The 25519-nt window shown below is 33.9% G+C and overlaps 1 protein-coding gene across 1 annotated transcript; it reads right to left on the bottom strand.

The window, feature by feature from the left end:
• Positions 1–725: 725 nt before the first annotated feature.
• LOC117923040 lies at positions 726–20364 on the bottom strand. Its single transcript, XM_034841299.1, has 3 exons — positions 20346–20364; positions 17687–18630; positions 726–1382 (listed from the first exon to the last, which is right to left on the bottom strand). Exons 1-2 carry the CDS (start codon positions 20362–20364, stop codon positions 17972–17974), a joined length of 678 nt encoding a protein of 225 aa, XP_034697190.1. The 3' UTR covers positions 726–1382; positions 17687–17971.
• Positions 20365–25519: the final 5155 nt, after the last annotated feature.

Raw genomic sequence — 25519 nt, 5'->3', positions numbered from 1 at the left:
GGGAGCCCAATATCCATGATATTTTTCTTCAATATTTTTTGTTTGATATTTAAATGATTATGCTTCCTCTTTATGAATACATGAGATTATTTTACACCTGTTATTGAGCTAACCTTGTTTCCTATTTTAGTGCTCAGCTTGCTATCTAGGTGGGCTTTCCATCACCTCATTTTCAAAATTCCACGAATATCCATGTCTTTGTGTACTATGCCTTGTTTGATGTCATTCTTGATTGCCTTGATATACATTTGATCGTTTGGTCATCTTTGATAAAAATGCATATTGTGTACTATATTTCTATACTAACTTTGATGTTTTATGATAGCACTTAGGAAACAATCTAGGTACACACTTTGACTCTCTTTTATGATCATGATTTGACTGTCTGGCTTGGCATGATAATTTTAAAATCACCTTAGTCTATTTAGGTACCTTCAATCAATTGCCACATTTTCCTCGACTTAGCCAATAGAGACCTCTTTAGGGCTTAGAGGGTTGCTACCTATTTTAGGTACCTTTCTAATAAGTAATCTGATCCCTGAACCTAAACTTGGGTTTTCGAGACATGCTTTTCTAAAACCGTGGAGTCACTTCTTTAGGGTTTTCTTTCTAGTTTTACTTTCCCTTTTAAAATAAAATAAAATAAGTGGCGACTCCAACTTTTTCAAAACTAATTTGTCACCAATAAAAATGAGTATTGCCATTGAGTGGGAAAGCATGTGAAAAATACGGGTCCACAGGTATGACAAGGTAGGCTTACTCCCATGAAATGTGTCTTACCCTAGAAGGGTTATAATAAGGTTTATATAGGCATAAAAACCTTAATGAATCAGTATCTCAAAGTTTTCAAACTTGATTTGCGTGAATAATTCAAAATTTTTTATCATATTCTGGCAAATTTTGCACGAGTGCACTTAACCACCACTTGAGCGCTTGTTAAGTGCTTGAGCGCTATTACCCCACTTGAGCGGTCCCTATAGTTTTTAAATATTTAATAAACCATTTGAATTTCAGAAAAATATATTGATCCTTTTTATACCCTTTGATCGCCTAACTTGCCACTAGCTAAATCTTTTTAGATGTACTTATAACTTTCTGATTGGACAAACAACAACTTTGAATCTTTAATGAAGAGAAAGTCACTATCTAAAAGGTTTCCTAAGCTAGAAAATAAATTGGAATAAAATTGCTAGCATACAAAAAAGACTCAATGTCGTAACAATCTTCCTAGCCCTTTAGTAATTTTGTGACAAGACATTGTTACATAAACCCTCCCAAAACTCTCATAAAGGAGTTTACATAACTCCCAAGAACACTCATCTAAAAAGACTCAAGGGAAAACATTACATCATCTTGTAGAACTTATCTCCCAATCTTGTAACCTGCACACATAGAGACAACTATACTAAAGGTTAAGCAATGTGTGGGATATAATATAATCAATAAAGTAGAATTGGATAGTGGAAGGTTTTGATTGATGCATTGCGAAATATTGAGGAAGAAACACACTGTAAGTATACAAATGTGCAAAGTCCAAATGGACACACACATGATTACATGCAACTTAATGAAGCATAAGAGAAGCTTTGGAAAGAGCAGTTGGTCTTGTGAGAAGAACCAATAGCTTTTTCTAACGAGAATATACAAAAGGAGGACCATGAGAACAAGCTTCTACAATTTAGAATAGTTTAAGTGACATTGAGAAATCAAAAAGAAATATTTTGCAAGAAACATCCTTGTCAGGTGTCTCTTTCAAACTTTTAACATATGTAATGAATAGGTTAAGAAATATTTTGCAAGAAATATCCATGTCAGGCGTCTGTCTCAAACTTTAAAAGCATGTACTTAACAAGTAATTTGGTTTCCCCCAATATCTCAAGTTTAGTTTAGTACAATATCTCAAGTAACTTTCCCTGAAATCACAAAATGAACATTGAAGGTTTGAAAAAAATAACACATTCCCCCTAACTAGGTAAATTTTCCTCCAAATTTTATTTATTAATCTCCCATTTTTATTTATTAAATTCATTTTCTATCTCCCCAAAATTTTATTTAGTAATCTCATTCTTTTGTCACAAAAATGGCAAAGTATGCACAAATGGAAAATCATAAAGTAGAAGAGATACAAAAGGAGAAAGATAATGCATCATATAAAAGCATGATTTTAGATACAAAAACGATAGAAAAGATCATAAATATAATCCAAATCATCAAAAAGTTGAGAAAAAAAATATGAAAACTAGGCATTCAGGGGAGAAGGAGATGGAGTCAAACTCAATGCTCCTTATGAGTGGATCCAAGAGATGAGATAAATGAGTTGCTCTTAAAGCTCATGCATGCAAGTATCTTGATCATCAAAACGGGCATGAGGGCTCAACATGGTGTCCATAAGCTTGTGAGGAGTAGGATTAGCAGAAGTAGATGCTCGAGTGAATGAGCAAGAAGGTCCTCCACAACCTTTACTAGAATAAGAGCATGAAATAGGCTTGGGAAAGTCAAACTTTGTAACTAGAGCATCTTGTTCCATGGCCTTACTCTCATTCTCCTTTGTGAGGGTCTCTTGAGTAGCCTCTTATGTTGCAGTGGCATGAGTAGCAAAGCCCTGAAGAGCTACGATGGGCTGAGTTGGAGGGACCACGGGGCCATAAACTTAACTATAGTGCTTGGCCTAGGAGCACACATCTATGAGAGTGTGAGACACCTAAACCCCTAAAGAATGATCGAACTCAAAGTCGACATCATCCAAAATCTTAGAAATGAGGAAGACGAAAGGAAAAGCACTAGAATAGTAGGCTTGTTCAAGATAAGAAGTCATGACATCAAGAATGACCTAGCCTATATCAAACTACTGACAAGAAAAAATCACATGAATGAAATGAGCAGTTAATTGACGAATCTAGGTCCAGTGAGAAGAAGGATAAAAAGTATAGGTGAAGAAAGTAGTGAGAACCCATGCTAACTTGGTAAAGTTAGCGATGGTGACATAAACTTAAAGATGGCAAAGAGTACCAAAAAGTGTCATAGGAATGACATCAAGCTCTCTATGAGTGAGGGCTTGAACCTTTGAGGACAAAGATGGAAGACGTTCAGCAAAATACAACATGCCTAAAACACACCAAATGGACTGAGTGGAAACAAGGAAGGACTAACCATACATTGTCACTTGGAAGGTAACACCAGGGATGACAGAGTACATGTTTGCATAGAATATCTACACAAGATGAGGGTAATGAGTCCCTTAAAGCGAAACAAAGTTTCCTAGTCTCTCTCATAAATAATGGTGGTAAGAAGAGTATCTAAAAAGGCACGTAGATCAATAAGACACTTGATCTTAATACGACAATCTCTAAAGGCAGTATAATAGTGAGTATGGGCCTCCTCGGAGTGGAAACGCTCCAAATGTAGATCGTCCAAGTCAGAAGGACCCTGGAGAGGGATGCCTCGAATTGACATTGGTGAACTACGAAGAGTCACCTCCCAAGGAGGACGACGACTAGCCATATAACATAATAGAAAGCATAAAGACATGAAATATGATGAAAACTGTGGAAGAAAACTAAACTGCTAGAAATACTCTAAACGATGTCCTAAACAATATTATATGAATGAAAATGCAAAAAAGAAAGCTAATTGACCTCAAATGTATGGAAGAAAACAACCCAAAGCCCTTGAACTAAGTAGAAATGAAAAATTGAACAAATGATGTTCTGGAAGGGGCTTATATAACCTTTGGGAGTGTTAGGTGCATATTAACGCTCAAGTGGTGCGAGAATTGGAAGCGACACTAGAAGTGACAGAAAGAACACTTGAGCAATCTTACCACTCGAAGTGGCACTAGATGTAACTTAGAGTGCTTGAGCTTTAGGTGTGCTAAAAAGAAGCGCTTAAGAATTGGTAAAAGTGTTTGAGTGCTTGATACAAAATTTTAATTACTAGATTTAGAGCAAAAAGCTTTGAAGGGACTTTGAAACATAAAAAAAAAAAAAAAAAAAAAAAAAAAAAAAAAAAAGGATAAAAAATAATCCCTTGATTACGAGCAACATTCTCAAAAAACTTAGGGCATAATCATAGTTCAAAAACTCACAAAATTAGATTGAAAAGTAATATACCAAGTAAAATTTCTGGATATTATATGTTCATCAAATAGGAATGAAATTTTAGCTCTAACAGACAAAGTTAATCTTGATCTTAGTTTTGAAACTCAATGCATAACTATCAGTGTATAAGAGGATAAACATAGAAGCATAAGCATTGATGTTCAAGGGAGTATGACATATTGTCTAGTTCTATATTTTGAAATTGATCTCCTAGAGGAAATCAAGTCATGTCGTTAGTCAAATCAAGAACAAATCCAGTTAATTTGTTCTAAGACCGTTGTATTTCTACTTAACGCGACCTCGTTGATCTACATACAACACGACTAACTCCCCCTTAATTTGATATCATCATTTTGTTGTTGTTGTTGTTGTTTTTATTTATTTATTTATTTATTTTGAACATGGAGACATTGTATGTCATGATCACATTTGATTTTTCTTTATTTTTATTCATGGTTGCCTTTGTATCTACTTTGGGGGTGTTTCCAAATGTTGCATGTGAGCAACATGTATTTAGAGAATGAATCTCAGAAAGAATATAAGAGTTGAACTTGGCCAAGAATTCAAATGTTGCACTAACTTACTTCAGGAAACAAAATAATGATCTTAGTCAAACAAGGTATGTGGATACTAAGATTTAGGCATGAAAATTAATCTTTTCAAAGAAACCAAAATCTACTTTCATGAGTTAAACTCAAGAAGTATCCCTCTTGATTAATCATAAAGTGTAGCTTACGTTGATTTTCCACTATACAAAAGATGTTTAATTATCAGGAATCATGTGCCTTAAATGTGACTAACAAATATCTAATGGATATCTCTAGGTCATAAACTCGAGATATTACAAATTATGTTAATAATGCAAGTAAACAAACAATAATCATATGCCCAAAGAAGTTATAAATAAGGTCAAAGGAAACAAGATAAAAAATATTTAATAAACCATTTTAATTCTAGAAAAAAATATACCTATCCTTTTTATACCCTTTGATCACTTAAGTTGCCACAAGCTAAACATTTTTAGACATACATGTGACTTTCTGATTGGATGAACACCAACCTTGAATCTTTAATGGAGATTAAGTTACTATGTAAAAGGTTTCCTAAGCCAGAAAATAAATAATAACAAAATTGCTAACGTTCAAAAAACTTAATGTCCTAACAAAGTTATCAAATGTTACTCAATACTATATTATGAAATTATATTTTCTATATTATAAATTTTTGTTTGCTATACATTTATATATATATATATATCCTTGAACTCGTAAAAATTTCTAAAAATATTATTATCTTGTGCATTTAGTGAGGTTATTAAGTTATCGAACATTCACTTATCTAAGTTTTAATGTATTTGGAGTGAAATTTTATCTTATGAATTGATAAAGTTAAAAGATAATCAAAGGGACAAATCTTTAGAAGAATCATTAAGAAGGAAATTTCTAACTTATTTTAAAATAATTAAATAAATAATAATTTTTCTTTGTATGACCCATCATTAATATTCATTAATATTTTATTTTAAATCTAATTTATATATAACAAAAATGTTGTTTTTAAAGGTCAAATATTTATGAAAATGTCGATATTAGTTACTAATATGGAAAACACATTGCCGATATAATAATTTCATATCTTTTATTTATTTTTTTATAACTCCCAATAATCATTACACACTTCAAAAAAATGTTCTTCCCTAAATCTTTTTCTATACGTTCTAATATATATATGTTTGCTTATATTTTCTTCTTATATTTACCATAAATTTACTTTAAGCCTGATGTTTTAGTTTTCCTTGAATTTATGTGTCATTGATTTTTATACTATTAATTTTTTTAATTATATTTATATTTGTTTTTTATAAACCAAATAAAGTCTTTATGGACATATGATTATGCTTTTGATATATTCTCTTTTGCAAGCATCAATACTAAGTTTGATAATAAAATTGTCTAACTAGATAGAAGAATTATAATGTTGTCCTTTTAAAATATTAGAAACTTGTTGATTTCTTATTATTACTTGTGGACCCGCATTTTTTCACGTGCGTCCCCACTCGATCGGCGAGACTCGCTTTTTATTTGTGAAAAATTAATTTTAGAAAAGTTGGAGTCGCCACCTATTTTATTTTTATTTTAAAGGGAAAATAAAACAAGAAAGAAAAACCCTAAAGAGTGACTCCATAGTTTTGGAAAAAGCATGTCTTTGAGAAACCTGAGTCTAGGTCTGGGGATCAGGTTACTTATTGGGAAGGTACCTCTAAGAGGTAGCACCCCTCTAAGCCCTAAAAAGGTCTCTATTGACTAAGTTAAGGGAAATGTGGCAATTAATTAATTAATTGAGAGTACCTAGGTTGACTAAGGTGATTTCAAAAAATATCATGTCAAACAAGATCAAATCACAATAAAGGAGAGTTAGAGTGCGTACCTGAACCACTTCTTAAGCGCTATCATAAAATATCAATGGTTAATTTAGAAGTGTGACACACGACATGCATTTTATCAAGGATGATCAAACAAGCATTGAGACAATCAAGTATGGCATCAAACAAGGGCAATGACATGCATATTCATGAAATTTTGGGAACGTACCTAGATAGCATATATAACTCCTAATGCGCTTCCTCAGGACATGGGGGTTAGATAATAAATAATAAATAATGAATAATAAATCCTAGCATGCTTATCTAATTAATTAGCAAAAATTATCAGAATTCGGAATAATTAATTATCATACATATCTTGTATACAATTCCTAAAAAAAAAAAAATGTAAATATAATTACAATAAATAGCAGGGTAGTAGCAAAAATAAATTTTGAAAAAGATTTTCTTATGTAGGGGTTTCACCAATTCCCCAAATTAATATACACAGATTTAGCCTAAAACTGTCCCATTTATTTGGGACCACAAGCTTTGATTCATGTTTTGTTTAAAACCAAAATTTTTGTTGAAAATAGAGAAGGATGCAAACCGATCGAAATATGGTTGCAAATTTTAAGAAAATGAGTGATTACTACCCAAAAAGTGCTATTTTGCACCTTTAATTCATTATGTTTTAAGCACTTTTGTGTAGTAGTTCTCCATTTTTATTCCAATTGGCATGTTAAGGACCTAGCAATGACTTCTAATCATATTTGTGGCTAGTTTTAGTGTTTTGACAGCTTTTTGGATCATTAAGACAAGCCAAAGGAGAGAAGCAAAGAGGAAAATAGAGGACAACAGCTGCAGTCTTCTTTCATACTTTTGGAGCACTTTACGAAGTCCATTTTCTATATTCTATATACCATTTCAAAGCTCAGGAAGTCAAGAATCCAACGCTTCAAACGGTGCACGATTCAGAGTTGAAATGAAGGAGTTACAACCATTGGAAGCCAATCACTCCAAGCTGAAGGAAGAATTTTGCACGGCTGCGAAATCACCCTTTTGTTGCGAAATGATTTCGCAGCCATTTTGCACAGTGTTGTGGAATTTCTCCTGAAGTTTCCCGATATTTGCGACCGACTCTTTTAGATCTTTTTCTTCAGATATTTTTGTATAAATTTCCATTTTCTCCTTGTTTCAGCCACTCATGTAATTCCTTAGCTAGGAAGTATCCAAGGAAGGGTAAATTACCTTCCTATATAAACTCTCTTGTAAACACTAAAAAAGGGACTCTCGGAGGAGCTTATTCCAGGGGGACTCTTGGGGAGCTTTCTCTAGGAGATCCATCATATAGATATATAATATATGTGAAATCGACGAACAGAGCACTTGCTCTGTTTCTTCTTTATATTCTTGTTTTCTCGTTAGTTTTCTTTCTAGCCAATCAAACTCTGAGGATTTTTCCTCAGAGGATGAGAGGCTAGGCTCTTTGTCTCTTGGAGTGAAGAAAGTCGGGTAAGTTTCCTCATGCATAAATTGGAAGTTTTGTTGTTTTAGTTTTTAAAGAAGAGAAAGCGTGACCCGTTAATGGTTTTTATCTTTTTAGTTAACTTAAAACGCCTTTAAATCACCTGGGCCAACACTTGGTAAGGCAAGTGATCTCCGTCCATGGAGATTCACTAGTTTACCCCTTGCGAGCCTTTGGGAGGTGACTTGAAGGTAGGATTTTCTAGAATTGCCAACACTTGGTAAGCTTTTGGACTCCAAGGAGACATCCATTAGTTATCTCTTGCGAGCTTTTGACGGGTAATCCAAGGTTAAAGATCACCTTGAATGGCAAGTGCTAGGTGAGAGGTATGAGCCATTGCAAGGTGCATCAGTGAGAGGGATTTAGTGTTTGAACCCATTAATGGGAAGCATCTGTACAACACCGGTTGTAGAAGGAACTATATATTAATTCTCTAATGCGAGGAAAAGAAACAAGTGACCGAAACTCCCTTTTTGTACAAGGAATCTGAGCCTAGTGATCTGAAACTCCAAGAAACACTTTTCTTTGTAAGTAAAATCAGTTACTATTTTTGGTTAGTTTAAAACCGAACCTTTTTCATTCAAACATCTTTATGTTTTCTTTTAAAGCTTACCTTGAAATGAAAAGGCACCAATTCAGCTTTGAATTAATATCATTTGCAAAGTGAAAACCCATCCCAGTGAACGATCCTAAAGCCACTATGCTATAGTAGCTTTGTCTTTGCTACCCTAGTTCATGGTGTAATAGGTTATAAATTTTGTTGATTACTCCCTCAATCAAGGAGCACCAGATGGACACGAATCAGCTGAGACACCAATTGGGCACGAATCAAATGGCGCCGTTGCCGGGGATGATGCCACTTTGCAGTGATATGATCTTTTGAGAACACTTGTGATCTTCATCACAAGTTTGGTGACTTTTCTTTTATTTTTACTAACTTTTTTTAATTGTTCTTTTTCTTTATTTATGTTTTAGTTAACCTTTCAGCTAGTTTTAGTTAGTCTTAATTTTTTGAATTGTTTTTCTTTTGTTTTCTCTGTTTTTAATTCATAAATTGCTAATTGTGCATGCCATATTGAATATGAGATAGCAGAGGAAGCCATGAACTTCATGAGTTATGTGGCTGAAGTTTCAAGAGGTTGATCTGCCCACATGTAAGCTAGAGCATAAGGTAGAGAGTGAAACAGAGAAAGAAAATGGGGAGGAAATCAAAGGAAAGAAAAAGGGGAAAAGTATAGAGAAAGATGACTATATACAAGAAGAACCACAGAGGATAGTCATCAAGGAAGATTTGATGAAGAAATACATGCATCCGCCTTTTCCCCAAACTTTGTATGGAAAAATCATACAAACCAAACCTCAAGTGAGGGATGCAAACTTCATATGGGATCTGGGCAAGCTAAATCAGGATCAAATTTTTTGATGGACTTAGTCTTTCCAAAGACTAGCTAGTCCATATCTTTTTGTTTTACTTATTACTTGTTTTAATTTTTACTTATTTTAATTTTGATTTAAATGCTTTAATTTTGATTTCAATGCTTTAATTCTAATTTGTTTTGATGTAATATAGGTTTTTGGATGATCAAAATCAAGAGGAATTGCAAAGAAATTGAAGGAAAATCGTTTGGAGCAAGAAAAGTGCAAAAACAGGGTAAAAACAGGGGTCTACGAGATTTCGCAGCCTCTGCGAAATCGGCACTTTACTACGAAACCATTTCGCAGCCTCAGGCCCTTCTCTGTGAAAATTTTCGCAGCTGCGAAACCAAGTTTGGCACACGAGTGCCACTTCACAGCACAGGAACCCCTATTTCGCAGCTGCGAAACGGTTGCGAAGCTCCAAAGCGTAAAAATTCCCAATTTCGTAGCCAAAGCTCCATTTCGCAGGGTATTTCACGGCTGCGAAACCACTTTTTGGCACACGAGTGCCATTTGGAAGCCCCGTACACTCATTTCGCAGCTGCGAAATGGCTGCGAAACCTCCACACCTTAAAATCCTTCAGTGCGCACACCATGAATAGACATGTCACAGCCGCACCCCCATTTTGGAAACTATTGGACAGATTTTGATCACTTTTCGAAGTTCATTTCATGCATACCATATATCATTTGAAATCTTGGGAAGTTAGAAGTCCATAGCTTCAAATGGTGCTCGATTTGGATTTGAAATGGAAAAGTTATGGCTGTTTGAAGATGACTGTGCAAACCATGAGCGGAAATGTCGCACCTCCATTTTGCTATTATTGGACACATTTTTGAAGCACTTCCTGGAGCTCAAATTATTCATACCATGTCTCGTTTCAAAGCTTGGGAAGTCAGGAGTCCAGAGATTTAAACGGTATGCAATTTGGAGATGAAATGAAGAAGTTATGGCCGTTTGAAAACGAGCGTGCAAAGCTGAGCAGGAATTTCGCAGTCGAGACGCCATTTGGAAGGGTGTTTCGCAGTTGCGAAACCACTTTTTGGCACACGAGTGCCATTTTGCAGCACAGTTCCCCTCATTTTGAAGCTACGAAATGGGCTGCAAAATTGCCCATTGGCTACGAAAATATTTCTCCGCTGCGAAATCACCTCCAAGCTTCAAAATGGCTGCGAAATCACCTCCAAGCGTCGAAATGGCCTTCTAATTGCGAAATTGACTTGAAAAATGGAGGGAGGTTTGCAAAAACACATTGCAAAGCCAAGGGAAGTTGCAAAAATGCCAACAGAGCCCCACGACCATGCATATGAAGAGGAGAGCCCTACGCACCCTGAGATCACACACATGAAGCCTTTCACTCCATTTCTGACCTCCTTAAACCATCAAATCCCATAGCTACCAACTGAGAGCTCCAGTTGAGGAGACTATGCCACCTAAGGAGACTACCAGAACAAAGGTCAAAGTCCTGATCCAACCCACTCAAGAGGCCACCACAGATGCATTAGCTCCACAGGACCTTACCATTACTTGATCATCTCTTTATTTTTTGTATTTACTTATTATATTAGTATACATAATTCCATATTTTGATGTTTTATATTCTAGGATTGGAGGTATCCATTGATCATATCTTATATTCTACTTTCTCAGATTAATATATAGACATCATTTTTTTGTTTAAACTTGGCATCTTTTTATTTCCTCTACTCGCTAACTCTTTTGTTTTTTTTGAAACATGTGGTTTCTCCTATATGACTCAGACTCCATGTCACTAAGGAGGTACCACTTCCTCCTTATTTTTTAATCGCTTTTTTCACATTGAGGACAATGTTCAGCTTGGTTGGGGGGAGAGTTGAGGAAGTAAGTATTGCTATTAATGCTAAGTTATTTTGGTAATTTAGTTGCTTTTTGTTTAATTTTTAAATTTTTTAAAGTTTTTATTCTACTCTTGATTACTACTCAAAAAGTGCTATTTGATAGCTTATAATTAATCCTTTTAAACACTTTTGAGTAGTAGTTAGTGCCTTTTAACCCAATTAGCATGTTAAGGCTCCTTGCAATCAATTCTAATCAAATTGTGTAAGTTTTGGTGTTTTTGTTAGTAGTTTGATCACCAAAGCAATATGAGATTGAGGAGAGTTATTTGGAATCCTTGGCAAAGAATGGAAAGCTCAGAAGTATGAAGAACCAAAGCTTTGAAGTCCTTTGCCATAAGCAAAGTGGAAATGCAAGGAGGGGAAGCAAAGAGACTCCAGCCATGAAGCATTCTTGATGACAGTCATTTCAGCCACTTTTGGAGCACTTTCTGATGTCCAATTTATGCATGCTATATGTCATTTGAAATCTTAGGAAGTCAACAATCCAATGCTTCAAACCGTGTGCAATTCGGAGTTGAAATGAGGGAGTTAAAGCCTTTGGAAGATGACTGCTCCAAGCTGAAGTAAGGATTCAGCAAAGTGTTGTGAAATCACCCTTTTGTTGCGGAATGATTTCGCAGCCTTTTTGCATAGTGCTATGGTTTTCCCCTGAAGTTTCACGCCGCGATGGAAGACAAACACCACAAGATGTAAGCCAACTTCGCCGCGGTGAGGAACCAACCTTTTGCTACGAAGTAATTTCGCAGCCCTTGTTGGTTGTCTACGAAATTTCGCAGACCTCTTTTTCTCCTGCGAAATGGTCCTTAGTGCTTCCCGATATTTGTAACCGACACTTAGAGATATTTTTCATTAGATTTTTGTTGCCTAAATCCCCAAATTCTCCTTGTAAGCCACCAATTATAGGATTCCTTAGCTTTTAAGTTAGGAATTTGGCTAAAATATCCATGTATTAGCTATCAATGTAATTTTAATATAAATAGAGCTCGAGGAGCCTGTTCTAAGGGTGATGAACCTTTTGTAAAATTTTCAAAGTAAAATACAGAGCTTGAGCTCTGCTTTACCTTCTCACTTTGATTGTGTTTTTTTATTTATTTACTAAGTTCTGCACTCTCTGAGGAATTTTCCCCAGAGAATGAGTAACTAAACCTTTTAGTTCCTTGGAGTTAAGGTTGTCGGGAAAGGTTCCAAGTGCAAGAATCAGAAGCTTTGTGGTTTCAGCTATGAATGAAGAGAAAGTGTGTCCCGTGAATGGTTTCTAATGTTTTTAGTTAACTTAAAACGCCTTGGAGTCACCTGGGCCAACACTTGGTAAGGCAAGTGATCTCTAACCATGGAGATGCACTAGTTTACCCCTTGCGAGCCTCTGGGAGGTGACTTGAAGGTAGGATTTTCTAGAATAGCCAATACTTGGTAAGCTTTTAGACTCTTAGGAGACATCCATTAGTTACCTCTTGCGAGCTTTTGACGGGTAATCCAAGGTTAAAGATCACCTTGAATGGTAAAGGCTAAGTGAGAGGCTCGAACCATTGCAAGTTGCATCAGTGAGAGAATTAAAGCTGAAATCCCATTGAGGGATGCATTTGTGCAGCACCTATTAGAGAATTGACTTTATGTTAATTCTCTAATGTGAGGAATTAAACCAACTGACCGGAGCTATGCTTTTGCAAGAGGAACCTCCCCTGTATACCCGAATCTCCAAGGAATGCTTTTCTTCTTAAGTTATTTTCATCACTTGCTGTGTTGTTAATCTAGGTCCAAACCTTGTTCAACCGAAATTTGTGTTTTATTTCTTAAGCTAATCTTGAAATGAAACAGCACCCAATCACTTTGAATTGGTATCATTTTCAGTTTGAGTACCCTTCCCAGTGAATGATCCTAGAGCCACTATGCTATAGTAGCTTTTTCTTTGCTACCCTAGTTCATGGTGTTATGGGTTATAAATTTTGTTGATTACTCCCGCCATCAAGGAGCACTAGTTGGGCACGAATCAGCTGAGACACCAATTAGGCATGAATCAACTCTCCATGGCTATTAAGGAAAAATTTTCAAAATGAAATAGGGGAAATTGAATTTTTTTTGTTCTTTTTACTTGACTTAGTGTTTGTATTATGCTTACTAAAGTTGATGAATTGTTGAAACTCCTATTGATTTCAACCTTATTTCTTCCACTTTAAGCTTATCACACACCGTGCACACGAGGTTCCGTTTATAAGATGAAAAACTGTTTTCCCCCTTGACTTAGGAAAATTTAGACTTGGTACCTTTGACCTCATTTTAATAGTGTTGAGACACCTTATAAAAGGCTAATGAGCCTTTGGAAAAAGAAAGAAAAAGAAAAATGTTTTACTTGCCTTGAAACTCGAGCAAGGTCTGAGGGGTATATGGTGAAAATCTTTAAAACCTGGTGCCCTAAGCCTTCAATGGTTGGGAGTCACCGACCTCAATGCTCGTTACAAGGGTGGATAGGTGGAGTTTAACATACTGTAGGTGCTTGGGTATTAAAATTCATTCTCAAAAGTCCGAGGTAAAATCCGAGGAGTTAGTGGTTGAAAGATCCTTATAACTTGATGCCTTAAACCTTAATTGGTTGGGAGTCATCGATGGACCCCCATTACATGGACAATTTAGAAAAGAATGCCTTTAAGCTTTGCACTCCTACAAGAAAAAATTGTGAAAGAAAAGAGGTGCGTTCTTAGCCTATTGGAGGTTGATTAGTTTGCTAAGCTTTGAAAAGAACTAGGTTGAGGGGAGAGATTAGTTTGACATACTATATCCGGAAACTAATAAATAACAAATAGATTTTTGTGGAAGAGTAAGGGTTGGACCTTTGGGAGTGGAAATTATTTTGAAGCTTAAATTTGCATAATGCCTACTCTTTATGAATTGTGACTAGGCAAATTATTTGATAGCTCCTATTGAAGTTTGAGTTTTATTTCTTTCATGTTCCATGTGAGAGTTTGATCAGTCATGCCACTTGATTATTTTTTGGAGTGATCAGCATGATTTTGTAAAATATTATATTATCTATTTTTCTTTATTTTTCTTTCCTTCATTGCTCAGGGACTAGCAATGTGTCAGTTGGGGGGAGTGATTACTACCCAAAAAGTGCTATTTTGCACCTTTAATTCATTATGTTTTAAGCACTTTTGTGTAGTAGTTCTCCATTTTTATTCCAATTGGCATGTTAAGGACCTAGCAATGACTTCTAATCATATTTGTGGCTAGTTTTAGTGTTTTGACAGCTTTTTGGATCATTAAGACAAGCCAAGCAAAGGAGAGAAGCAAAGAGGAGAAAAGCAAAGAGGAAAATAGAGGACAGCAGCTGCAGTCTTCTTTCGCACTTTTGGAGCACTTTCCGAAGTCCATTTTCTACATTCTATATACCATTTCAAAGCTCAGGAAGTCAAGAATCCAACGCTTTAAACGGTGTCTGATTCGGAGTTGAAATGAAGGAGTTACAGCCATTGGAAGCCAACCACTCCAAGTTGAAGGAAGAATTTTGCACGACTGCGAAATCACCCTTTTGTTGCGAAATGATTTCGCAGCCATTTTGCACAGTGCTGTGGAATTTCTCCTGAAGTTTCCCGATATTTGCGACCGACTCTTTTAGATCTTTTTCTTTAGATATTTTTGTATAAATTTCCATTTTCTCCTTGTTTCAGCCACTCATGTAATTCCTTAGCTGGGAAGTATCCAAGGAAGGGTAAATTACCTTCCTATATAAACTCTCTTGTAAACACTAAAAAAGGGACTCTCGAAGGAGCTTGTTCCAGGGGGACTCTCGGGGAGCTTTCTCTAGGAGATCCATCATATAGATATATAATATATGTGAAATCGACGAACAGAGCACTTGCTCTGTTTCTTCTTTATATTCTTGTTTTCTCGTTAGTTTTCTTTCTAGCCAATCAAACTCTGAGGATTTTTCCTTAGAGAATGAGAGGCTAGGCTCTTCGTCTCTTGGAGTGAAGAAAGCCGGGTAAGTTTCCTCATGAATAAATTGGAAGTTTTGTTGTTTTAGTTTTTAATGAAGAGAAAGTGTGACCCGTTAATGGTTTTTATCTTTTTAGTTAACTTAAAACGCCTTTAAATCACCTGGGCCAACACTTGGTAAGGCAAGTGATCTCCGTCCATGGAGATTCACTAGTTTACCCCTTGCGAGCCTTTGGGAGGTGACTTGAAGGTAGGATTTTCTAGAATTGCCAACACTTGGTAAGCTTTTGGACTCCAAGGAGACATCCATTAGTTATCTCTTGAGAGCTTTTGACGGGTAATCCAAGGTTAAAGATCACCTTGAATGGCAAGTGCTAGGTGAGAGGTATGAGTCATTGCAAGGTGCATCAGTGAGAGGGATTTACTGTTTGAACCCATTAATGGGAAGCATCTGTACAACACCGGTTGTGGAAGGAACTATATGTTAATTCTCTAATGCGAGGAAAAGAAACAAGTGACCGGAACTCCCTTTTTGTACAAGGAATCTGAGCCTAGTGATTTGAAACTCCAAGAAACACTTTTCTTTGTAAGTAAAATCAGTTACTATTTTTGGTTAGTTTAAAACCGAACCTTTTTCATTCAAACATCTTTATGTTTTCTTTTAAAGCTAACCTTGAAATGAAAAGGCACCAATTCAGCTTTGAATTAATATCATTTGCAAAGTGAAAACCCATCCCAGTGAACGATCCTAGAGCCACTATGCTATAGTAGCTTTGTCTTTGCTACCCTAGTTCATGGTGTAATAGGTTATAAATTTTGTTGATTACTCCCTCAATCAAGGAGCACCAGCTGGACACGAATCAGCTGAGACACCAATTGGGCACGAATCAATGAGATTTTTTTTATTCTAAGGACTCTAAATGATTTTTTTTTAAATAGATTTTTAAAGGGATCTTTTAAGAAAAGTGTTGGATTTCAAAATAAAAGAAATTAATTTGAAAACGACAAGACATAAGGAACAAAATACCAAGCAAAACAAAAGTGATTAAAATCGCAAAGTAGGGTTTTTGACAACTGAGAAAATTGAAGTGGTGGGAATGGAGGTCAATCTTGACTATTTTCCGATGGCCTTTGAAAAGTAAATTTTACCATAGACTACCAAAGCAATAAACTATTCGAACTTAGATCATATAAGCTAACGATATACCCACCAAGAATTAATGACTATTTTCGATAAACACATCAATTAAAAATAACAATCAAGAAATAGCACATGATCAATCAAACACACAAACGCATCTAGACTGGTTAAAATGGACGAAATTAAGTCAAGGCAAATGTGAATTTTCAGTCATAAAATTAATTTTATTAATAAGCTAATATTATAGAAAACACCTAAACTAAATAGATGAGTGAAGCCAAATCAGAGTAAACTAAAAGCATGAACTTTCAAATATAGAATCAATTTTATTAATGAATCAAAACTATAAAAAGTACCTAAACTAATCAAAATGAACCAAATTAAATTGAAGCAAGCTAAAAAAAGTGAGCTTTCGAACATGGGATTAATTTTATTAATAAAATAAAATTAAAAAATTACCTAAACTAATTAAAATGAACAAAATTAAATAAAAGAAAACTAAAAGTATGAACTTCCAAACATGGGATTAATTTTTTTTAATGATCTAAAACTACAAAAGTATTTAAACTAAATAGATGAGTTGAATTTAACCAAGGTAGACTAAAAGAAACGTGATTTTTTTTTCACATAAAATTGATTGAACCAAAAAGTTAGAAACTCGCAAACACATCTAAGCTAAAAGAAAAATCAGCTCTAAAGTAAATTGAAATGAAAAAAATAAGAACTTTATCACGTAGAATTAATTAAACTAAAGAATCAAGATTGATAACACGTTCAAATTAAAAATAAATTAGGATTAAACTAATTGAAATTAAAAATACGAATTTTACCTCATAAGATCAATTAAATTAAAGAATTAAGATCATTAACATATTCAAATTAGAAATAAACTAGGATTAAACTAATTGAAACTAAAAATACGAATTTTACCTCACAAGATCAATTAAATTAAAGAATTAAGATCATTAACATATTCAAATTAAAAATAAATTAGGATTAAACTAATTGCAATTAAAAATACGAATTTTACCTCACAAGATCAATTAAATTAAAGAATTAAGATCATTAACATATTCAAATTTAAAATAAATTAGGATTAAACTAATTGCAATTAAAAATATAAACTTTATTTAAACTTTCGTGTAGATTAAAATAAACTAGCATAGAACTAATGCATTGCAATCATAAAAGAGAGACATTTAATCTAAGAAAAATAAAAGATTGTTCAAAATCAAGATTTAAAAGAATTTATCACAAACAATTAATTAAATCAATCAACTAAAACCCAAACTAAAAAAAAAAAAGAAATATTGTATCGAAAACCGAAAACTAACCTGTATTGTCCTGGGAAAAATACTCTCTTGATCTGTCCTCTATATAAAAAAGATTACCCTTGTAGGTGAATTTCCGCTCCCCAAGAAAAAAGTCTCCTCCTCCAAGCCAACTTCTCCGTGTGGATCTCTCTGCTCCAGCAAAAAAAAATCTCCTCCCCTCTGTGGATCTCTCTGCCCCTGTTTATATGGTAGCACCTTCCTTTTTTTTTAATATTCTATTTCTTTTTTTAATGCACGTGGATCCGGGAAAGTGCATGCATCATGGCTTATGATATACGGTGGAATTTACATGATTGCCCATGCCCAACTTGGAAATTTTGATCTGATGGGCTCAGATGAATCTGCATTTGAGACCCCAACCCGCATAGCACTCCTCCATCGTCCGATTTGAATGCCTTTGTTCCCACCATCTCTCAATATATTACAATCCTTGAGAATCGTTGATGCTGTCGACGAAGAGGAAGTCGTCGAATCTGCGCCCTCTGAGGAGTCGGTGGAGTCTGCACACGAGTGATCACATGATTCCCTGCCCGAGAGTTGCTCGCTCTTCGCGGTTCGTTGCCAGTGACTGCGCCGACATCGAAGACTCCGTCCCATTAGATCGTGGTGGTCGATCGCCAGCGTTCCAATCAAGGAGGCGAAGTCTGAGGCGTTGACCACTACCGCAGCTACGTTGAGAATGTTATGAAATCTCTCGGAGGGGCGTCGGATCTGGACGGCAGTGAGGAAGGGAGATCTTGAGGTGAAGTTTCTGAATCGAAGGTTGGTGGCCGGAAGGCAGTTGCTAATTAGGATACAGACGGTGCCGATCAGATGGTCGCGGATGACCCCAACAGCGTAGATCTCGACGGCGACGACGGAGGTGTCACAGGCGAGGAAATCAGAACTGACTCGGGAGATGAACTTATCGTTCCAGGTTGGGTTTTCCACACTCACTTGGTCGACTTATGTACGGAGTTCATTGGCTGAGTCTACCCAGACGAGCGCACAGGTTTGCATGCGTTGTAAGTTGCCAGAGGGAGGCTTGAGGCCCTACGTAGAGATCAAGATGATCTCTAAAATTTGAGTTTCCATGCGATTCTCTTTCTTTCTTTCTCGCTTTATTTCTCTCTGGCTTTCTTCTCCGGTCTATAACATGAATACCTCTTTATGCTTGACATGGGTCTCAGCTTTTGACACAGAGGAAAGTGGAGCTAAAAGGTTCCAGTTGGCCATGCTTTTTATAATGGAATCTTGAAGTTGTTATGTGAGAGCGTGTTCCTCCTTGCTTCTATTGGAGAGTGCTCTAAATGGTTGTGGGTGTCCTCCTTGCAGCGTGTTGGCATCTTTGGAGCGGCGACGTGTAAAGATGTCTAAGGGTGGTGGTTGTTTGTTCTTTTGCTTCATGAAGCTTGCGTGCTGCCCCAAACCCATATCACCAGGCTGCGTGTTGTCTTCCCAATGGAGCCTACATGCCTTTCCACGTGTCAATGCCTTTCAAATAATAATGCAACCCTTGGAGCATTACAGTCGCGTATGTGGATCATTCTTCAGTGGCAGTCCACATGTGTCATTCTTCTTGAGTGGCAATCTTTGTGTCATCCCTCCCATGTGCGACTATGCATAGAGATTTCTTCCTAGCAGCATCTGAGACCTTGGTGCCTAGGATCCTTCTTGAGAAATTCTGGTGCTCCTCATGCAAAACAGAATAAAATAAAATTTAAAAAGGTAAAAGAAAAGAGAAGAAACTAATAAAAATTATGAGATTGATAATAAAACGAAATACGATTTTAAAAGCCAAGAAAGAAAAAAGAAAGAGAAACCAGGTTATATAATTCCACCATCCAATCAAGGGTTATTTGCACATTTTGGAGTCTAAACAATTCAGGCAATTTCCTATTAAATGAGTGAATAAATAAAATAAAAATAAAAATAGTAATAATAATAATAACGACAATGATAATGATGAACAAATAAAGGGTAAAAAATGAAAATGAATAAACGAAATAAATATAATTATCGAATGCATGCAATAATAATAATAATACTAATAAAAGTTATATATATATATATATAAATTAAGCCTGATGAAGTGTTTAAACGGGCCTAAGTGAGTGCTTAATGAACTAAGTGTCCTAAAGTGATTGGGATATTGTCTAAGTGACCTAAACATGCCTAAGAACTATCCTAAAAAAATAAAGAAAAGCTTAAGTCTAAATCAAAACTGCCAAGGGTCACAATAAGGGGCTAGGCAATCCCTCAACTAGAGTCTCCGAGGTGGCTCAAGAAAGGTAAGTAATGTGAGTAGCTATGGGCCACCAAGGAACTACTATAAAGTATCGAACTAGTATCTAATAGGACATGCGCTAGGAGGACAAAATTGAGGGTCTACATACTTCACTTTTTTTTCTTCTTTTTGCCTTGTGTGTTTGATGTTGTTCAATTATTTGCCAACAAATCTCTACTTTTTTAAAGAACCACATTATATTAATAAAATTTAGGCAAGCTATGTGAAAATATTGATAAAATTTAGATTGTCAATGAGTTTATTTATTTGTAGATCAATGTAAAATTTGGTCTAATTTGATCAAATTTTTTTGTTCTTTCATTTTATTAGTTATGAAGATGTTATATATGGTCAAATACTTCAACTCAAAACCTATGCATTAACAACACTCACATACACCACCCACATGCATCGCATATGAGAGATTATTAGCATTTTAAAAAATAGACATTTTATTATTGTTTTAAACTTTTCATAATTTTCTATCACATAATATGCTAATAAACACTTAGGAAGAAACATATATTTTTAATCATAAATTTTTTTGAATTATAAATGTTTAAATATTTTATGATACCAATACCACTTTCATCTCTCATTTATAAAGGTATGTACTTACAAATTTCAATTGTCAAATAATATTGATTCTTTTTAATATTATTATCCTTTTTGTTGTTTTGTTATCGAGAAAGTTAATAAAAGAAAAGAAAGGTAAAAATTTTAATTTTCCTCTTTCCCTATTATTCTAGATTGTAATTGTAAAAAAAAAAAAAAAAATTCCTTTTTTTATTTATTATTTTTATGTGGATGTAATAGACAGATTTTAAACTTGAATGGATTATTGGGTTATAAGGTTATTTTTTTCATGATTCCATGTAGAAACTACAAGAATATATGGATTTAGTATATATATATCTTTTTTTTTTCCATGTAGAAACTCTAAGAATATATGGATTCTGTCATGCCCCAAAATCCACTCCAAGGGTGTGATAGTTATTTCACACCTCAAGCTCAAAGGCTCCTAGTATAAATGACACAAACATTCATCTTTTAGCTGGAAAATACCAATTACTAAATTCCTGTTCAAAGTGGTGGAACAAAATTCTAAAGTCTCCAAATATCAACTTTAAAACTAACATATCAACTAAAGTATTACTATCCAAGCAATTTCAAACTTAAACCATACCTAATAGAAATCGAATTATGACATTTAAACAAAGTCCTAAAAGAGAGTTTAAACAAATGTCCTAATGAAGCCAAAATTCCATTCCTAACTGCCACTTCTCGCCTGAATTGAGGTATTTGAAAAATTATTAACAAAGGGGGGATGAACTTAAAGCCTAATAAGGAACCTTAATATAGTTACATGGATCAAATATATTAATACATTTTAAACTATTCAACCAAACATTTTCATATATATTAAAACCATTTCATATCAAATCCAAATTAGACAAATTTCAAGTATTTTCACTCTAGTTATCAAATAACAAATGGTATCTAATTAGGTGAGAGTTCACAAATGAGTGGCTAGCCTTAAATTTATTCCTTTTAAGATGGAAAAACCAAAGGTCAATAATTATAACCCATTGACTAGGTCCATAATGTCAACTATTATAACTTGTTGATTAGGGCTATATAACATAAACTATTATTACCCATTGATTAGGGCTAGAAATGTCAACAATTATAACTTAGGGCCACATAAACCAGAATCAAACATTTTTTTTTCACTAATTCAAACTTACAAAACAAAACATCATATCTCCACAATTTTTCCTTTTTTTATGAACAAAGAAAATGCTCAAACATATTTTTCATACAAAACATATATTTGATCCATGTGTAGAAATAAAAATAATATTTTTACACATTTCAAAATACAATATAAGAAGAAAATTATTTCCTTTTACAAAATCTGCATTAATTTCCCTTACCTCAAAGAAGCACTAAAAAACCTTGAAGAATTAAGCTAGAAGAATTTACTCCTCACCTAATATAATATCATACACAATATTTATTATTGATTATTTATCTAAAGATATAAATTTGACAATCCTAAAAATATTTTATTTAGTTTTAGTAATTCTAATTAATTTCCTACGTTAACAATATTATTAATTATATTATTTTCAACTTCCTAAACAAATAATAAATTAATTAATGAGTTTTCAAATTTTTATAAAAGTTGGGTTCATTGTAAAATCTATTTTCAAGAATTTATTTCTCTTTTCTAATTTATTTAAATTAAATCTTTTAAGAATATTTATTTGCATTAAACTATTATTACTATTATTTTATTTATTAATTTACCATTAAATAATATTATTATTAACCAACTGTCATTTAATTGCAATTCCATCACTACACCCATTATTATTATTATTATTATTATTATTATTATTACTATTATTATTATTATTATATCAATATCTTTTTCTTTTCCACTTTTTAAATAATAGTCATACACTTGAATTTTTTTTGCCAACAATTCCACACCAACTCCACCCTTTATTATTATTATTATAATAAAAATAACATTTTTTTCTTTTATTTCCCACCATTTAACTTCCTTCCTAGTCCATCCACATGCATCCCTTTCTCTTTCTCTTTTTTCTTTTTATTTTGTAATTTTTATTTTTAACCCTACACTACACTATCATACACATCTACATTATTTTTATTATTTTTTTTTCTCTTCTTCACACTTCCTGAAAATCACACAACTCTGATTTTATTTATTTATTTATTTTTAGTTAAACATTTTTCCATAGTCATATACTTTCCCTATAATCATTCTTTTCCATTTATATATTTATTTTGATTCTTACTTGTCTAGATCTACTCATTTCAATATTCAGATTTTCTCTATTTTCATCAATAAACCAAACCTATATTCATAAATTTTCAATATTTTTTTATCTAATAATTAAATAAACAAATCTTAATCTAGATTAGGATTTTTCAAAGAATATCTAATGTGTTCAAAACAAATTAACGAATTCAAAATATTAATTTAGGGGTCGGAATCTTACTTGAAAAACCGATCTTCAACCCTAAACTTTCAAATCTTCAATTTTATGTTTCCTTATGGTCTTTGATCTTTCTTATCTCCGAGTAAAAGGGTTTTCTAAACAAAGAAGATAGAGAAAATTTAATTTATAGTTAGGACTTTTCTAAATCAAAAAGACTTTTCTACCCTTATTAATTAATTAATTTTTTAAAATTATGGGTTTACCCCTAAATTAGGTTTGGGGCATCACAGATTCAACATATGCATGGCTTTCTTTTTGTTTATTTGATTGTTTGTACAAGTGTGTTGCTCAAATGAAATTGGAATTTGTAGTCATTTACCTCTATGTTAAATTTTTTGAAAGCTTTTAAAGAAACTTCAATTTTAACTTTGGAAAGTGAAAAAAAAAAAATAAAAAGTTTGAGTGTTTCACACAATAATTATGTTTTACCTTAATTAAAATTTGCATACAAATTAAAATAAATATAACATCTAAAAATAAAAAAATGTGTAGACAAATAAAAATAAATATAATCTTTGAAAATAATACTTCTTTCTCGTAATATATATATAGTTTAGAATATTTTATTTTCTATGATAAATTTAATACGGAGAAAAAGATGGATTATGAGAATAAAGTTTCTAAGTTTTTACTAATAAATAAAATTAATAATAAGTGACATAACATATAAAATTACATAGATAACTTTTATCATAGTTATTTTCTCAAATAAATAAGTAATAAAGAAAAAGAATATAAATTTGGTAGATTGAAATTGTTATGATAGAAGATACAATACTCGTATTAGAGATAATGATAACTTGAAAGGATAATGTGCAAAACATACTATAGGTTGAGAGTGTAAAGTGTAATAAACCCTAAATTTATTTATTTGTGTTTCTTGGTTTCCCTTAAATATCTCATTTGTATTATTTGGTTATTTCAATATACATACCCCACATCACTTACATTGTACATGACTTGGGTGCATTAGGAGTTACACAGAAGATCCAAGCCATGGGTTCCTTATAGAGTGATAAGTTGTCCATATTTGGTTCATGAATTTGGACTATCCATCTGAGACTATAGTGTACTACCTCCTAATTGGAAGGATGACTTGTCTTGGCTGTTGGGATGGTTTTCCCATGGTGAGTGTACTAGTACATGTGATGTGCATTAGATTGGACCTATGGTGAATCATGAAATAAGACTATCAATTGTCATGATTCACCAAACTACTATGAGTGAGAGGATATTGAGCTTGTTCTAAAGTTAAAAAGAGGATTTGACCTATGGGTGAGGCCCTAAAGTAGTCATATATTCCTATAGATTGGCTCATTGTTGATGGAGGCTGGTAGCAATAAATATTCTTAATAGAGGCACCATGATATCTCATGGATTGAGATAGTGTGTCCCCTTAGGTGATCCAAAGGACATGTTTTCTAGAAGACTATGGTCATAACATTTCCTTGAGTGGAAATTTGACATATACTCCTTAGAGCTAGAGTATGTCAATTGATCACATAAGTAAGATTTGTAACTCAAGGATTGGAGAGGTAATCTTGATAGGTGATCATTCTACCTTGTTAGATTATGGATACTAGTTCATGGAGAGTCTACATGCAGTGGATAGTAGGTCATGAACCTCAAACTTCGTATCATTATTATCTACATAGGATATTGGAGTACAGTTTATTCTCTTTAGCGGAATATTGAATCAACTTCAAAATTGGATTTTGAAGGAGTTAGTACTCCTATGGGTCCCAATGGTCCCCGCTTTGAGCTCATATACCATGATGACACGTTTTATGAGGATGAATTGGCTCTTGGTTCATTCTTATGTGTAAGGGCGTTTTGGTAATTATGCAAGATTACACAAGGGAGAGTGAACAAACTCTTTGGATTGCGCTAATTGATTAATTAGATGATCTTATGTGGTTAATTAATCAATTAGGAGCCATTTTGGGCTAGATTAAGTGACCCAAGCCTTGGTAGGCTCAAGTTACTTAAACTCAACAAGGAAACCCTATAAATACACCATAGGGGCTAGGGTTTCCATAACTTTTAGAGAGACCTTGTCTTCCACCTCTAGAGAAAAAAAGAGATAGTGAGAGCCAAGAGATCATCATTTCCAAAGTCCACACTTTGGAGTGTCAAGATCGTGGTTCGAGTCATCGGGCAAAAGATCTTTGGTGTACGAGACTTCCAGATTCATTGTTCTTCATTTTCTCTGAGCGGCATTGATTTAAGAACATCCAAATCAAAGGTAAAGTTCTCTAATGACTTTCCTCTTGATTCTAGAATTGTAAAAATCTGATTTTTGCTTATGTTGCATAAGATCTAGAGGCTTAGTGTAGTTTCGCATACACTTATATGATAAAGGGTAAGGGAATGGAGAAATCTAAGGTTCCCAACACAAAGAATATGAACTAAAAGTTAGGATCACTAAGATACATTGGAAAATATCAACTCTTTCAAAATCCAATTTTGAAGTTCACTCAGCTTCCCATTACAATTAGTTAACTACACTCCAATATCTTATGATATTAAAAT

Source organism: Vitis riparia, chromosome 10 (genome assembly GCF_004353265.1).
Source record: "Vitis riparia cultivar Riparia Gloire de Montpellier isolate 1030 chromosome 10, EGFV_Vit.rip_1.0, whole genome shotgun sequence".
Lineage (NCBI taxonomy): Eukaryota > Viridiplantae > Streptophyta > Magnoliopsida > Vitales > Vitaceae > Vitis > Vitis riparia.
The sequence above is the reverse complement of the archived record's forward strand: the minus strand, read 5'-3'. Positions and strand labels throughout refer to the sequence as shown.